The following is a 14,499-nucleotide window of genomic DNA, read 5'->3' as shown; positions in this document are numbered from 1 at the left end:
ATGAGTAGGAAGGTGTCTCCACCAAGACGCTCCCGGTGACTACAAAGTCTGCGCAGGGAGCAGGGGTGGCTCTGGCCCCTCATCTCTGGAGGCACCCCTGGGTCAGCGCAGGCTTCTCGGGGACTGAGACCCCGGGGACAGGCGAGGCCCGGAGTGGCCCTGGCTGAGTCTGAGCTGAGCCCCTCGCCCGTCCCCTCCTGCGGCTCCGAGCCGGGCCTGGTGCGGAAAAGCAAACAGGCCCGGACACCGCCCTTTGGACCTTTTGCAATTCGCCCGGCGCTCTTTCAGCCCCGGTGCCGCGGCCCTGGCCGGGCGGCCTCCCATAAATAGGGCGCGGGCGCTGGCCGCGCATTCCCGGCTCAGGGACTACTGCCTGTGGGAGCGGGTCCCTGCGCAACCAGCGAGCAGCGGGGAGGCCAGGCCCAGCCAGCGAGGGTCCGGGGGGAGCCGCCGCCCAGGTCGGCCATGGGCCCGCCGAGGCCCGCGCTGCCGCTGCTGCTGCTGCTGCTGGCGGCCGCCGGTGCCCGAGCCAGTGAGTGAGGCCGCCCAGCGCGGCCGGGGTGCGGGGCTGGGGGTCGGGGCGAGAATCAGAGCCCAGGGGCGGAAGCCGGGGCAGGGGAGGTGGCCGGGACAGCTTGGGCCCGGGTTAGGGGGAAAGCAGCCAGAGGGGCAGGGGGCAGGGGCACGGGACCAACTGGGTGGCTCCTCCAGCCTCAGGATGGGGTCGGGGGCGGGGGCGGAGCTGGGATTCGGTTCTTCAGAATTTGCTTCCTTCCCAAAAGATCAAAGTCCTATTCAGTGTTCCTCCCTGTCAGACCCTAAGACCCATCTGGAAGAAAGGGAAAACTCAGTTGTCTTTCTCCTTTTCTTACAGGAGATGAAGTGCAGGAAAGTGTCAGGCCCAGCTGTCCAAGTACGTCGTTGCCCAGCCCCCCAACCCATCCCTCTGCACCTCGGGTCACTGAAATGCTGTGATGCTGTGATTGGTGTACACTGTTCTGAGCCCAAGAAGCCAGTTCCTTGAGCTTCTGCCCACCTCTGAGGGGTCTCAGCTCTCTTTTACATGACCTTCCGATCTGTCCCAGAAGCTTGGTGTGGGGGGAAGGGTGGGGAAGGGACTGTCATTCTGTTGGGCCCCGGACATTTTATAGAGACATCGCTGTCCTGTTTGTCAGGGGTTAATCATTAATTTGAAGCACAGGAGGGGAGGAAATGCTGACTTTAACCTTTGTGCAGAAATCCAGACCCCCACCCCTTTGTATTTACCTGACCCGTAGGGGTCAAGGAAGCTGGCCTTGCAGTGGTACCCAGTGTGCTGAGTGGGAGGCCTCTTATGGGGCAGCACTGCCATCTCGTGGGCATCTTGCATCACTGCATCTGGGTTCATGATCCAAATGTTCTTTTTCTCAAATTGTTCAGAAAATTCCTCTCAATCACAGTGGAAACCTCCAGAAATTCCTTCTTGGAGGTTTTTTAAGTGAGCCAGATACCCCTAATAATTAATGTACTTTGCCTCAGGTATTTGGTAGAACCAAAAAAGAGCCACAGAATAATGGTATTTTCAAGCTGAAAAGGCAATGAAAGATCCTTACTTTATGCTGACAACCCTCCATTTTCCAGGGAGTCTGTCTTGTAGACTTTCTGACTCTCATCACTTGACACCCCCTGCCCTGCACCTCAGATATTATATTCAAGGAATGTCAGCTCATTTAAATGTTACCCTCAGCAAAACCATAATGGAGGAGTTAAATCCATAAAGGAAAATTAAGTGTAAGGCAAAGTCAATTAAAAATAATTTGAGTTTAATTACCACTTTTGATTATCTATGCCACTACCCCTCTCTGCCCAGGAATGACTGTCCTCAGGCAAGTTATTTCTGCTCTGTGGCTGACTTAATTCCCCTCGTTGCAGAAGATGCAACACGATTCAAGCACTTCAGGAAATACGTGTACGACTACAAGGCAGAGAGTTCCAGTGGCGTCCCCGGGACTGCTGATTCAAGAAGCTCCACCAAGATCCACTGCAAGGTGTGAGGGGAGATGGAGGGGACCCTGGAACCCAGGGCTTAGCAAACCCAGCTCACACCAGGACTGTTGTAATCTTAAAGTGCTGGGAAAGTCGGCCACTTTGCTGAGAAGTTGTCCACCATTGAAAATTTTACCCACCACACGTATCTTCCCATTCGCTTCAAAGACGTAATTTGCAGCAGGTGACCCAGAACATCCGCATTGCACACCAGTAGATTTAACGTGTTGCAACGTGTCCAGTGGGTGCGCCAAGGGAGGTGGGCACCTCAGGAAAGCATTCTGGAGTGCGGTTTTTATAACCTAAGTCCAACAGTATCTGCTACTAAAAACGAATTGAAAATGAAAAATTTAAACATGTAGTTTATTCTCAAATAAAACTTTGCTTGTTGTTGAGACTGACTATACTCATATCCATGTTCCTGTGGAACAGACCTAAGGGCCTCTACTGGGGTTCATCTGGGAACGAGAACTCTGGCTGGGTCATCTTCTTCCTAGGGCTCCCGAGTCTGTGCCGTCAGATAAGGTAGCCAGGAGCCACATGTGGCTGTTTATATTGAATAAAAGTAAAAATTCCGTTGCTTAGTCACAGAGCCTCAGTTCAAGTGTCCAGTAGCCACCTAGTGGCTCCCGGGTTGGATAATGCAAATGGAGAACGTTTCCATCACTGCAGAAGGTTCTTTATAAACAGTGCTGGATGACGACTAGGGCTTAAAGTCCAGCTGTCTGTGTCCACCTGTCTGTGACGCTCTGGAGGGGCCCTGATAGATACAGTTGGTTTTGGATTTTGGGTTTTTATGGTCCCATTAAGGAAACATATGCTGTTGAAGCCAATGCTAGCCTCCTGGTTTTCTTCCTAACTCTCACTCTTAGGCTGCATTTCTTCCAACCAGCTGTACCTCCTTATGACTAACGTGAGTGCATTTAGAACCAATAAAAAGATATCCTCCTTTACAAAAATGCAGAGGGGAGGACGTCAGAAACTTGGTACCCCGGGCCAGGGAAAAGGGCAGAAAGTCCTGGGCGGTGGGGGGATCTTGTGCTCTGGGTGGAGAGTCTTGATGTGCCATTACCTTCCCTTCTCAGGTCGAGCTGAAGGTCCCTCAATTCTGCAACTTTATCCTGAATACGAGCCAGTGCTCCCTGAAAGAGGTGTATGGCTTCAACCCTGAGGGCAAGGCCTTGCTGAAGAAGGCCAAGAACTCCGAGGAGTTTGCTGCCGCCATGTCCAGGTAAGACGTGGGCCCGAGCACTGAAATTTCTGAGCTCTGGGCGTCACCGCACATGTTGCGTGTGAGTATGTGTGTGTCCGCTGAGGTGTGGATGTGTGTGTTTATGTTAGGCACGTATGTGAGAAGAAGTGTTTGTATTCTCTGTTCACCGTGGATCAGCTGAGCTCTCACAATAATCAAAAAGAGGGAAGCAGTATTCACCCTCCCCTAGTGAGCTTCCCCTAATTCTCATTTAAATGTGCTTCCAAAAGATCTCGTGCTTTAAAAAAAATTCCTTGAGACAAGAAAGCTGAAATGATTTGTTTAAACAAGTGAATACGTGTTTAAAAAATAAAGCAAGACAGTACCTGGTGGTCTTCAGAGAGGGTCCTGGGAGGACTTGTTGCTGTGGCCAAACATGGCAGGCAGTGCAGGGAAGCCAAACACCAGCTTCAAGGAGTCCAGGGAGAGCCACGGCCTGAGCCACTGTCCCGCCAGGGCCGGCATTCTGCCAGCGCACAGTGCCCGGGCCATTCCTGCTGTGTACGGCCGGCATCTCTCTGACTGGCCAGTTTCCATGTCGTACTGGTTTTCAGATTTTTTTGAATTTCACCCCTACCTCATCTCCAGGTCATAGTTTGTAGAAGTATGTGTGGATACAGACAGTCATGGATTTGTGGATTTGGTAGCATCAGAAACTGCCCCCCTGCCTATCTTTCAATTTGTTAAACATTAGACTTAGAAGCCAGAATAGGCCTGGGTGCTTCTGCCTCTCACCAATACGTCCTGTTTTATCCTAGACCCGAGGGGGAGTGCAGTGACAGAAGGGAGTATAGTTCCTTTTTGGTCCTTACCCTCCTCCAAACAAAAGGACTCCTGCTTTTTTTCCCCCAAAAATTATTTATTTAAAATTATTATTTTAATTATCATTTATTTAATTATAGCTGAAGTTGAATTTTTTTTAAGCGTCCATTATCCATTTTTTCCTATGAAATCTATTTTTGCACTTGCTCATTTTTCTATTGGAGTTTTGATCTTTTTATAAGTAGAATTTATTTTCTATTTTATGGAGATTAGGATTCTGCTATATATGTTGGAAATATTTTGTTTTCAGTTTGCTATTTTCTTATTATTGTGTTTGTATTTTTCCATGTTCAATTTTTTAATATTTATATGTAGTTAAATTTTTTTTTCTTTTGTGATTTCCAGGATTTTGGTTTTATTTACTCCAAGATGTTTTCTTCTTGTTGTTTTACTGTATCAGCTTTTTTTGTATATATATATTTTTATTGACGTATAGTCAGTTTACAATATTGTGTTGAGGGACTCCTGCTTTTGAGCTCAAGGCTTTTTCGTAAGCCTGTATCACAGTGTCTGGAACTTTCTGAGACAGTGCAGAGCTGTGGGAAACGTGCCTGGTTTCCTTTTCTTTCTTCTGACTTGACTGGAGCAGGTGCAGCCAGACCCTTTGACACCCTCTAAGGAAGTCCCCAAAGAAAGGTCCCCAAGATCAAAGTTGACCCAAGCTTTAGATGTAGCCTGAGATCATATAAAAGAGTGAATATCGAACAAACGTATGAAAAGCTGAAACTCACTAGGGGTCAGGAAATGCAGATTAATGTAACAACAAGATATTTATCATCTTACACCCGTAAGACTATAGGAATTTAAAACAGCTGTAGCACTGGTTGTTGGCAAGCCGATGAGGAGGAGTGTACCCTCATGCGTTGAGGGTGGGAATGAGTACCACTAGTCAGTATCTATTATAATTAAACGTACTTGTAGCCCTTGACACAGCAGTTTCAAAGTCTGAGTCTGTAGCCCATGAAAAGAAAAGCAGTAATGTCTGATGATATATGCATAAGGATGTTTATTTCAGTGTTGTTTGGGTGGCGAAAAAAAAATTAAAATTAAAAAATCCAGGAAGAGAGAAAGTGAATGCCATCAAATAGGGGAATGTCTCAGTAAATCATATATAACCATAGAATAGAATTTTATACAACTGTTAAAAAAGAATCTGTCAGAGCTCTATCAGCGGACTCAGAAGGATTTTCACGGAGTAGAGTTGAGAAAAGCACGATAAAGAAAAGTGTACAAGTGTTAGCCACTGTATATAAAAATAGATTAAAAGAAAAACGTTTCTGCTGTATAGCACAGGGAACTATGTTCAATATCTTGTAATAACCTTTAATGAAAAAAATAGGAAAATGAATATGTATGTATATGCATCACTGGGACATTGTGCTGTGCACCAGAAATTGACACATTGTAACTAGTGGTACTTCAATTTAAAAAAAAAAAAAGAAAAGTATATAATAAAATACCATTTGGGTAAAACAAGCAATGATGAAACCTTTCTCTGTGGATATTCTCACCCCACACTCTGTGTAGGATTGTCTGAGTGTGGGGACACAAATGGAACGCCCCGGAGGTGGTTCTGCAGGGAGCATGGCCAGAGACTGATGTAGGTAGAAAACAGACAGGGGATGGGTAAGCCAAGCCAAAGAGGGAAAGAAATGAAAGAATACCAAATGCGTACACATGTTTGTGTACCTTTTTGAAAAGGTATGTACACTGTATAGATACATTTATAAAGAAAAGATGCGAAAAGAAAAGCAAGCAAAAAGGAGGCTGCAAAGCCACGCAGCTGACATCCAACAGGTTCCCAGTGGAGAGAAGACACCCCTGTGACCACACTCTCTCCGGGGCAGGTACGAGCTCAAGCTGGCTGTTCCTGAAGGGAAGCGAGTGGTACTTTACCCAGAGAAGGAAGAGCCTAAACACATCCTGAACATCAAGAGAGGCATCATTTCTGCCCTCCTGCTTCCCCCGGAGACAGAAGAGGCTAAACAAGTGTTATTTCTGGTGAGAAATCTCGAAAGCCAGTAAGAGAGGTCCTGGTAACTCATCTTCGCATATTGTACATGGAGTGCATCACTGACTCCGATGCGTGGCGGGTTACACAGGAGGCCCTGTATTGCTGTGAAGCACCGTGCCCGAGGTGCCAGCTGTGCTCTGGGCCCACTGAGGGACCATCATCCCAATTAGCCTTCTCAGGTTGGGTCTACTTTTCAGCCAGTTTTGGGGGTGTCCTGATCACGCTACTCCTTTGATTTTGTTTTATTACCACAAGGCGTAACACAGTAAATAATTTTGTTTTAAACACAGAAAATAATTCAATCTGTTTGCCAGGCTCTTTTAAGAATTTCAGGTTTTGATCTGAGAGTTAAAATTGACTTCCGTCCTACGAGCATTTTTGAGCCCTTACTGTGTTCTGAGTTGTGTACGGCGCTGTACTTGGAGAACACAGAGCTGCATCCTGCAGAGGCCTCTCCTCGGGGATCGCCAGAACCACCCTTACCTGGTTTTCTCACCCCAGGAACCAGCAATGCCCACACTCTGCCCAAGAGGATGCAACTTTCTCCTAAATCCACGTTGCTCCTGCTTTTTCTCCCAGGTTCCTTTCCCAGCCCCACCCCAAGCTCCGAAAGATGTTTCCCCACGTTGAATGCACCTGTTTTATCTTCTGCTCCCATAGGATACCGTGTATGGAAACTGCTCCAGTGACTTTACCATTAAAACAAGGAAGGGAAATGTGACAACTGAAATATCCATCGAAAGAAACCTGGAGAAGTGTGACAACTTCCAGCCCATTAGCACAGGAGTTAGCCCTCTTGCTTTGATCAGGGGCATGGTAAGTTTCACATCCGCACTGCTACTCACACTAGCTGCAGCCTCCTCATTATTTCAATTCTGGAATGTTAGAGCTAGTAGGAATCTCAGAGAAAACTTCTAGGCAAAGAAAATGCAAGGAGCAGCAGCGTGTGAAGTGTTCGTGCATGGAAGGACAGGCATGTGTAGGATCCCAGGTTATATATACTTTGTGCAGGATTAGGGGTCCATTGGGGTGGAATAAAAAGCGTCAATAGCTTGGCTCAGCTGGGGAATGCCAAGTTGCTGCGTCCCCTTGCCTAAAGCTCAATTACCAAGCTCTCTTCTTTAACTGAGTTTACCCAGTGGTACAGAACTCCCATTCCCCTACCCTCTTCCCTGAAAGTAAATGCCTTTGGCAGGAGTCTCAGGTTCAAGCCCCAGGGACTGATGAACACGCTTGTCCCCTGATCTCATTCATAGACCCGCCCCTTGTCAACCCTGATTGGCAGCAGCCAGTCCTGCCAGTACACCCTGGACCCTGAAAGCAAGCATGTGTCGGAAGCCATCTGCAAGGAGCAACACCTGTTCCTGCCTTTCTCCTACAAGTAGGTCACCTGCTGCACCCCTACTAATGACTCCGGTCATTTATGGGGTCGCTGTGAGCTGAATGCTTCTCAGATGCCTGTTCAAAGCTAGGCTGTGCCTGGGAGGGGATTGTGAAGAGATGCAAAGCAGAGCCCAACCTCGTTTCCCCTTTTCAAGTTAACCGGCAGTTTGGTAGGAAAATATTAGGCGTGCAAAACAATTTGAAACCAACACAAGATATCTGAGACCCAGATTTAAGGGCCGTAGATGAGGAAACACTGAGCATCATGGCAGGCTGCCCTGGTTAGAAAGGCTTCGTGGAAGATTTGAGAATTGGACTAGAGAACGGAGTATCCAAATCCATTTTGAACCTGGTTGGTCAGCTAGTATTTATTGAGTAACTGCCGTATTCTTGGCGCTGTGCTGTGGGAGATACAAAGGAATTTCGAAGCACAGTGTTTGTCCATTCCCTCTGGGCACTCCAGAATGGCGGGGGGTTGTAAAGTACATGTGTCCTGATGGAAGGACAGCCAGCATGACCAGAAGGAGGTGGTGCTGTTCACTGGGGAGCCGAGGACAGCTGGGTTTACCTGTGGTTTGAAAGGTGAGCAGGACTTGGGTAGAAGCGGAGATGGGAGAAGCGCTGGACGTGAGAAGAATGGAGCGCCCCGGGGAGCTGGCCCTCCGGACATGATGTGCCTCCTTTGTTACCAGGAATAAGTATGGGATGATGACACAGGTTTCACAGACTCTGAAACTTGAAGACACACCCAGGATCAATAGCCGCTTCTTTGGTGAAGGTGAGACTTTATGTGCGCATGGTGACTGGGGCGGGGAGGTCTGCCCACGACGTACCCACCATGGCTGAGCTCCTTGCTGGGCCCTGGGAAATGTCGCGGCTCTCGAGGTCAGCCTGTGGGCAATTCTGGTGAGACAGTATATTCGTTTCGTAAGTTCAGATGGCAGCGGGGTAAAGGGAAGGGAGGAGCTCCCCACAGCTCCTGCGTTTTTGTAAGCAGGAAACTGGCCCCCTAAGCCTTCCTCTGGTAGACCTGGCCGCCTCAGACACCCCGTGATAAGGCTGAAGGAACGTTAGAGATCTCCAGACCAGCCCTAGCCCTGCTCTGGCCTTGTGTTTGAATCTTTCTTATGCCTTACCTTATCATTCTCAGCAACCAGTGATGTCATGTGGTAGCATCGTGTGCTTTTATACCCATTCTACAGAGGGGGAAATGACGCAGAGGGGCTTAGTCACGTGTTAAAGGTCACAGGCTATCGGAGGCAGTGCAAAATGGGCCTCCAGGTCTCATCTAAGCCAGGATTCCTTCTCTTGCGCGACATTTCCATGCTGACTTCATAGGTGAGAGCAGGACGAAGGAGGGGACACAAAAGGGTCTTCCTCTCTCCCACACACTGCCATTAGACCCAACTGGATGAAACGATGGGTGAGCGTCAGTGAGTCTAACCACAGCTGTAGCCACCGCATGAGCAGCAGCACCTCCTCACCAGCTCTTTTAGGCAAAAGGGTCATCTGATACCAGATTCACACAAGCCTGGATTCAATTCCATCTCTGCCCCTTACACCCAGAAAGGTCCCCGGCTGGGCGAGTGTCTCACCTCTGGGTTCCCTTGTCTTTAAATAGAGGAATACTGCCACCCACAGGGAGAGTGCGATGAGTCAGTGAAACACAGAAGTCAGACACCGAGCACAGGATCGTTCTCTTTCCCTCTCCCCTTTGCTGACCCCTCCGCAGCCTCCAGTTTCCGGTAGACCAAGCTGTGGCTGAGATGTGAAGGTAAGCCGGAATCCCTCTGACACGCCCCTCCTTCCAGGTCCCGAGGCGGTGGGTCTTGCCTTTGAGAGCACCAAGTCCACGTCACCTCCAAAGCAGGCCGAGGCCATCCTGCAGACCCTCCAGGAGCTGCAGAAACTGCACGACTCCGAGCAGAACGCCCAGAGAGCCAACCTCTTCTATAAACTGGTGACCGAGCTGAGAGGCCTCAGCAGCGAGGCAGTCACATCCCTCTTGCCAAAGCTCATCGAGGTGTCCAGGTATTTTTTTACCCATCACAGCTCAGTCTCTCACAGGTTATAAATTAATCGTAGACAGCTGAGACCTTGGCCAAAGAATCCCAGGGACCATTGAAATTTCAAACCAGTTAATCAATTAGTCAATCAACTAACATTTGTTGCACAAAGAAATATCAATTAAGATGTCTCGAGTTCCATGGGCAACACACACATACATACATTGCATCCAAGATAGATATGTATTTGTGTATTAAAATAGGAGGGAAATATTTCCCACATTTTGATGGATATCTTCTAGTTCCTAGTTCTATTAGGGGTACCCTGGAAAGTTTGAGGAAAAGAAGTCTGCCTTCTGGAAGCTCATAGGCTAGAGGAAAGAGAATTCAGGCAAACAATACAGTGACTTCTCTTTACTTCCGTGCGCTGGCTCTTAGTGCTGTGAAGGGGAGAGAAGGGTCTCAGGACTGAAGGGGTGTTTGCCTGGCATGTTCTGTGCTCTGACCAAAGGACCACAGTCCTCTGTGGGTGTTGAGTCCAGGGGGTCCTTCTTCAGACTTTCCCCCGTGGTGCTTCTCCAGTGGAAAATGATTGGAGGGAAGGCTTCCTAGTTCTAGGGATCTGAGTGGGGTTTTGGAAGTTGGTTGGATTTGGATAGTGAATAAGGGGGATTCCTGGCAGAGGGAACGCCATGGGCCAAGGATATTTTAGCTGCCTAGAAAGTGATCTTTATAACTTTCTCTGTCCTTTTCTTTTTAGCCCCATCACTTTACAAGCCTTAATTCAGTGCGGACAGCCCCAGTGTTACACTCGCATCCTCCAGTGGCTGAAGACTGAGAAAGCCAATCCTCTTCTGATAGATGTTGTGACCTACCTGGTGGCCCTGATCCCACAGCCCTCGGCCGAGAGGCTGCGGGAGATCTTTAACATGGCGAAGGAGCAGCACAGCCGGGCCACGTTCTATGCTCTGAGTCACGTGATCAACAAGTGAGTTTTATACTGCTTCTCCTCGTGGGAGCTGAGGAAGACCCCACATCTCTGTATTAAGTTTGTACCCTCCCTCCACTTGAAATTTCTGGTGCTTCCTCTTTTGTTTTTCAACTGGTCATTTTGAGAATAGTACATTGAAATGAGAAATCAGCAAACATAAATGTGTATTTTAAGATAAACTTTTGTTCTTCTGTTTATTGCTTGTATTCTGTATTCTGTTATTACTGTAAACCCAGCTATTATTATTATTCTGTAGCTATCGTAAGACAGACCCTGCGGGGACACAGGACCTGCTGGACATTGCTGATTACCTGCTGGAACAGATTCGTGATGACTGCACTGGGAACGAAGATCACACCTACTTAATTCTGAGGGTATTTTCAGTGTTTTGTGTAATATGCATCATTTCAGAAGCACTTTTCCTGTCCACCCTTCACTTCTCCTTCTGCATCCTAATTCCCTCTTGTTTTATTTCCAATGCAGGTCATTGGAAATATTGGCAGAACTATGGAGCAGCTAACCCCGAAACTCACACCCTCCATCCTGAAATGTATCGAAAGTAGACAGCCATCACTGCTGATTCAGAAGGCTGCCATCCAGGCCCTGCGGAAAATGGAACTTAGAGACGAGGTGAAGTCCACAGACGAGGGCTGGAAGGGAAAAGTTTATTTAGATTGACAAAGATTTGGAATGAGATTCTAAATCTCATCATTGCTCTGACTTTAGTCTTCTGCTTTTTAATTGCAAATTTTAATTGCAAATTTCAACACACCTATTGACTTCCTAGCAGTATGTGGACTTGAGAGAAATATTTGACTACAGCAGGCAGAATGAGATCTTCACTACATGTGTCCTCCTGCCAGACTGACCATCACTCCCATCTTGGCAAAATATGCCTAATTTTCCTAATGCCCCTAACCTAGGATGGTCAAACTGGCACCACCAGTTTAAGTGGCAAAGACTCCAGAGCTTTGGAGACAACCTTATTTATTTATTAGCTCCAAGTTCTCACTATCCCACCCCAGCTTTACGCTCATATTGAAATAATTTATGTTAAAACAACTTTATTTTCAGTTAGTGGTAGATCTCTAGGAAGTGGTAACTTGGCCATAATGGGTGTATTTTAATGCAATTGAATTCAGCATGCATTAGATGGGTGTCTTCTGAGAACCCTTCCTTGAGCTCTTTGCTCTGGGGGAACACTGACAAGAAGGTTCAGTGCCAACATTTGAAGAATTATTATAGAGAAATTCAGCCTGCACATGGTAAGACCAGGCATGTTTGCTGGGCACGTTCTGTGTTCTGACGAGAGGACATTGATAACAGTCCTCTCTTTTGGCTCCAGGTCCGGGAAGTCCTTCTTCAGACTTTCCTCAGCAACACCTCTCCCGGGGACAAGCGACTGGCTGCCTACCTCATGCTCATGAGGGGCCCTTCCCTGTCGGATATTAACAAAATCACCGAACTTCTCCCCTTGGAACAGAATGAGCAAGTGAAGAACTTTGTGGCTTCCCACATCGCCAACATCTTAACCTCAGATGAGCTGTCTATCCAAGAGTAAGTAAGAGCAATTTTCCTCCATCTGCTCCAAAAGACTGAAATTCCAAACCTCGATTCTGATTTCACCACTGCCTGCCCTTTATAGAGTGTTTTTCTTCTGGAACAGCATCTGTGTGAAAGTGCAGCAGATCTGAGCCAAACTCTCAGGGCAAGTGAAACCCACATGGTTTGGTAGTGATTGGAAATCCATATTTACTTGCGGTAAGAGAGTAACACGATGTGGTGTCGGCTCAAAATATCCCCCTTCTTTTCATCTAGTTTGAAGAAGTTAGTGGAAGAAGCTCTGAAAAAATCTCAACTTCCAACTGTCATGGACTTCAGAAAATTTTCCCGGAACTATCACCTTTCCAAATCTATTTCTCTCCCATCACTTGACCCGTTCTCAGCCAAAATTGAAGGGAATCTTATATTTGATCCAAATGATTACCTTCCTAAAGAAAGTATGCTGAAAGCGACCCTCACAGTCTTTGGATTTGCTCCAGCGGACCTGTTCGAGGTATGTGTGAGACTGAAGCAGAGTCTGACGTTTTCCAGCACATTCTGTTCTCCCCCATAAGCAGAACGTCAGGTCAAGGGAGCCGTGAGGCAGCCACCAGAGGAACAAGAGTCATCAGGCAGTTGTACATCACTTTGAGGCCTTCTCTCTCCCTCCTCCCTCACCTTCCTGCCTCCCTGATGGGGGTCATCTGAAGCATGACTCCTTAGAACGGACGGAAATGCAGGTGACTCAGAGAAGCCCTTAGACCCAAAATCCAAGGAAGCACATGGGCTGCACAGTCAGACCGAACTGGTTCAAACCCCAGATCCACTCCCAACTCTGAATCTCTGGTTTAACTATTTATCTTCTCTGAACCTTAGCTGCTTCTTCTAGGGAAAAAAAAGGCACATAATAAGTTCTGCCATTCAAGATGCTGGTGAGATTTAAATAAGACAACTCCTGCGGAGTGCTAAGCTCAGCTCCTGCCCTGTAGTATTCACTGAATACTTGTTGAATGAAATGAACGTAAAGAGGGGAATGGGAGGCTGACAGACCACAGAGAAACCTGATGGCATTTTCTTGGTTGACTTTCTCTCTCAGATTGGTTTGGAAGGAAAAGGCTTTGAGCCAACATTGGAAGCTCTTTTTGGAAAGCAAGGATTTTTCCCAGACAGTGTCAGCAAGGCTTTGTACTGGGTTGATGGTCAAGTTCCTGATCGTGTCTCCAAGGTCTTGGTGGACCACTTTGGCTACAGCAAAGATGATAGACGTGAGCAGGTATGTTGTTGGTTTTTTTTTAAGTTTCCTCTCAAGGAAAGCTTTGGGTGTCAATGCAGAAACATTTTTACCTAAGCCTGGAAGTCATCAAGGAATGATCTAACTGACAAATATGGCTGTTGTCAATCAGTCTAGTGGGAAGAAGAGCCAGAATCCTCTGCAGCCGTGGGCCTCCTGGAGATTGAATTCATGTTGAATTCAGTCGCATCAGAGTATGAACTCTGGGGCATAGGTTTGAACCTTGCGCTCTCCAAGCTCTGCATACCTATGCAAGTTGCTTGATGTTATGTCTCTCTGTTTCAGCATCCCCAGAATGCTAATGATAATCCATACCCTTCACAAGGATGTTTAAAGACTAAATGAAAAAATGTAAAATGCTAACCAGAGTGCCTGACTCCGGTACTGATTATTCAATAAGCAGATACTATCATACTTTTTAAATTCATGCTTTCATTGTTATTAACTACTTTCTTTGGCTCTTACCCTCATCTGTGCCCTAGCTTATGGGAGCACAATCCTCTTTGGTGCCAGCATAAGCCTCCACTGAAGGAGTAGAAAATAGATTGTATAACCTGAAACTTCTTATTCCTTAACTTTCTGCTACCCAAAGCATGGTCTAGTCATTGGCATCATATCACCAGAGCTTGTTAGAAATGCAGGTTCTCAGGCCCCTCTGGGCTCTACTGAATCAGAATCTGCATTTTCATGAGATCCCCAGGTGACTGGGATGCACATTTCAGTTTGAGAAGCAGGATGATAATTTGCTCCTAGATGCTCACAAATGGTCCTACCTCCATCTCCTGTTTACTTACCTCCACTCGAGGCTGAGGGTCTTTGATCTGTTTTGGGTCTGTGATCACTCTTTTCTTTCTCAATGCCTAAGAGTCAGCCTGTGGAATTCTTATCTCTAAGAATAACTTATGTAGAGAAGAACTTATCTAAATCAGGTATTTTCAAGCTTTTGGCTAATGTATATGGCAGCTAAGCTTTCCCGAGAAACCCCAAGTGTTCTTCCCTAGTCAAAGGAAAGAGGGAAGAAGCAGGGGAGGGGGGAGAGGCAGAGGATATTCTAATCTTGGGGGGCCATAGGGATCCTGGGATCCTGGAGAGCAGAGATTACACTGACTATGCCTACATCATTCAAGTTAAGAACAGTGTGGAAGCACCACTGTCCCTGACAAGACCTGTTTC

General features: G+C 47.1%; 1 protein-coding gene across 1 annotated transcript in view; it reads left to right on the top strand.

Annotated features, from left to right (window-relative positions):
• Positions 1 to 344: 344 nt before the first annotated feature.
• The window catches only part of APOB (apolipoprotein B), a 39,480-nt gene continuing 25,325 nt past the window's right edge, over positions 345 to 14,499 (top strand). Inside the window, exons 1-15 of the mRNA XM_074341721.1 lie at positions 345 to 532; positions 875 to 913; positions 1,912 to 2,027; positions 3,111 to 3,256; positions 5,947 to 6,100; positions 6,774 to 6,929; positions 7,370 to 7,494; positions 8,189 to 8,274; positions 9,308 to 9,527; positions 10,263 to 10,490; positions 10,750 to 10,867; positions 10,977 to 11,123; positions 11,839 to 12,050; positions 12,312 to 12,549; positions 13,132 to 13,308. Of these exons, the coding sequence (XP_074197822.1) occupies positions 466 to 532; positions 875 to 913; positions 1,912 to 2,027; positions 3,111 to 3,256; positions 5,947 to 6,100; positions 6,774 to 6,929; positions 7,370 to 7,494; positions 8,189 to 8,274; positions 9,308 to 9,527; positions 10,263 to 10,490; positions 10,750 to 10,867; positions 10,977 to 11,123; positions 11,839 to 12,050; positions 12,312 to 12,549; positions 13,132 to 13,308 (2,229 nt within the window). The 5' untranslated portion in view covers positions 345 to 465. The remainder of the gene's footprint in view (positions 533 to 874; positions 914 to 1,911; positions 2,028 to 3,110; positions 3,257 to 5,946; positions 6,101 to 6,773; positions 6,930 to 7,369; positions 7,495 to 8,188; positions 8,275 to 9,307; positions 9,528 to 10,262; positions 10,491 to 10,749; positions 10,868 to 10,976; positions 11,124 to 11,838; positions 12,051 to 12,311; positions 12,550 to 13,131; positions 13,309 to 14,499) is intronic.

Source organism: Camelus bactrianus, chromosome 15, assembly GCF_048773025.1.
Source record: "Camelus bactrianus isolate YW-2024 breed Bactrian camel chromosome 15, ASM4877302v1, whole genome shotgun sequence".
NCBI classification, from domain to species: domain Eukaryota; kingdom Metazoa; phylum Chordata; class Mammalia; order Artiodactyla; family Camelidae; genus Camelus; species Camelus bactrianus.
This window is presented reverse-complemented; position numbering and strand designations above follow the sequence as displayed.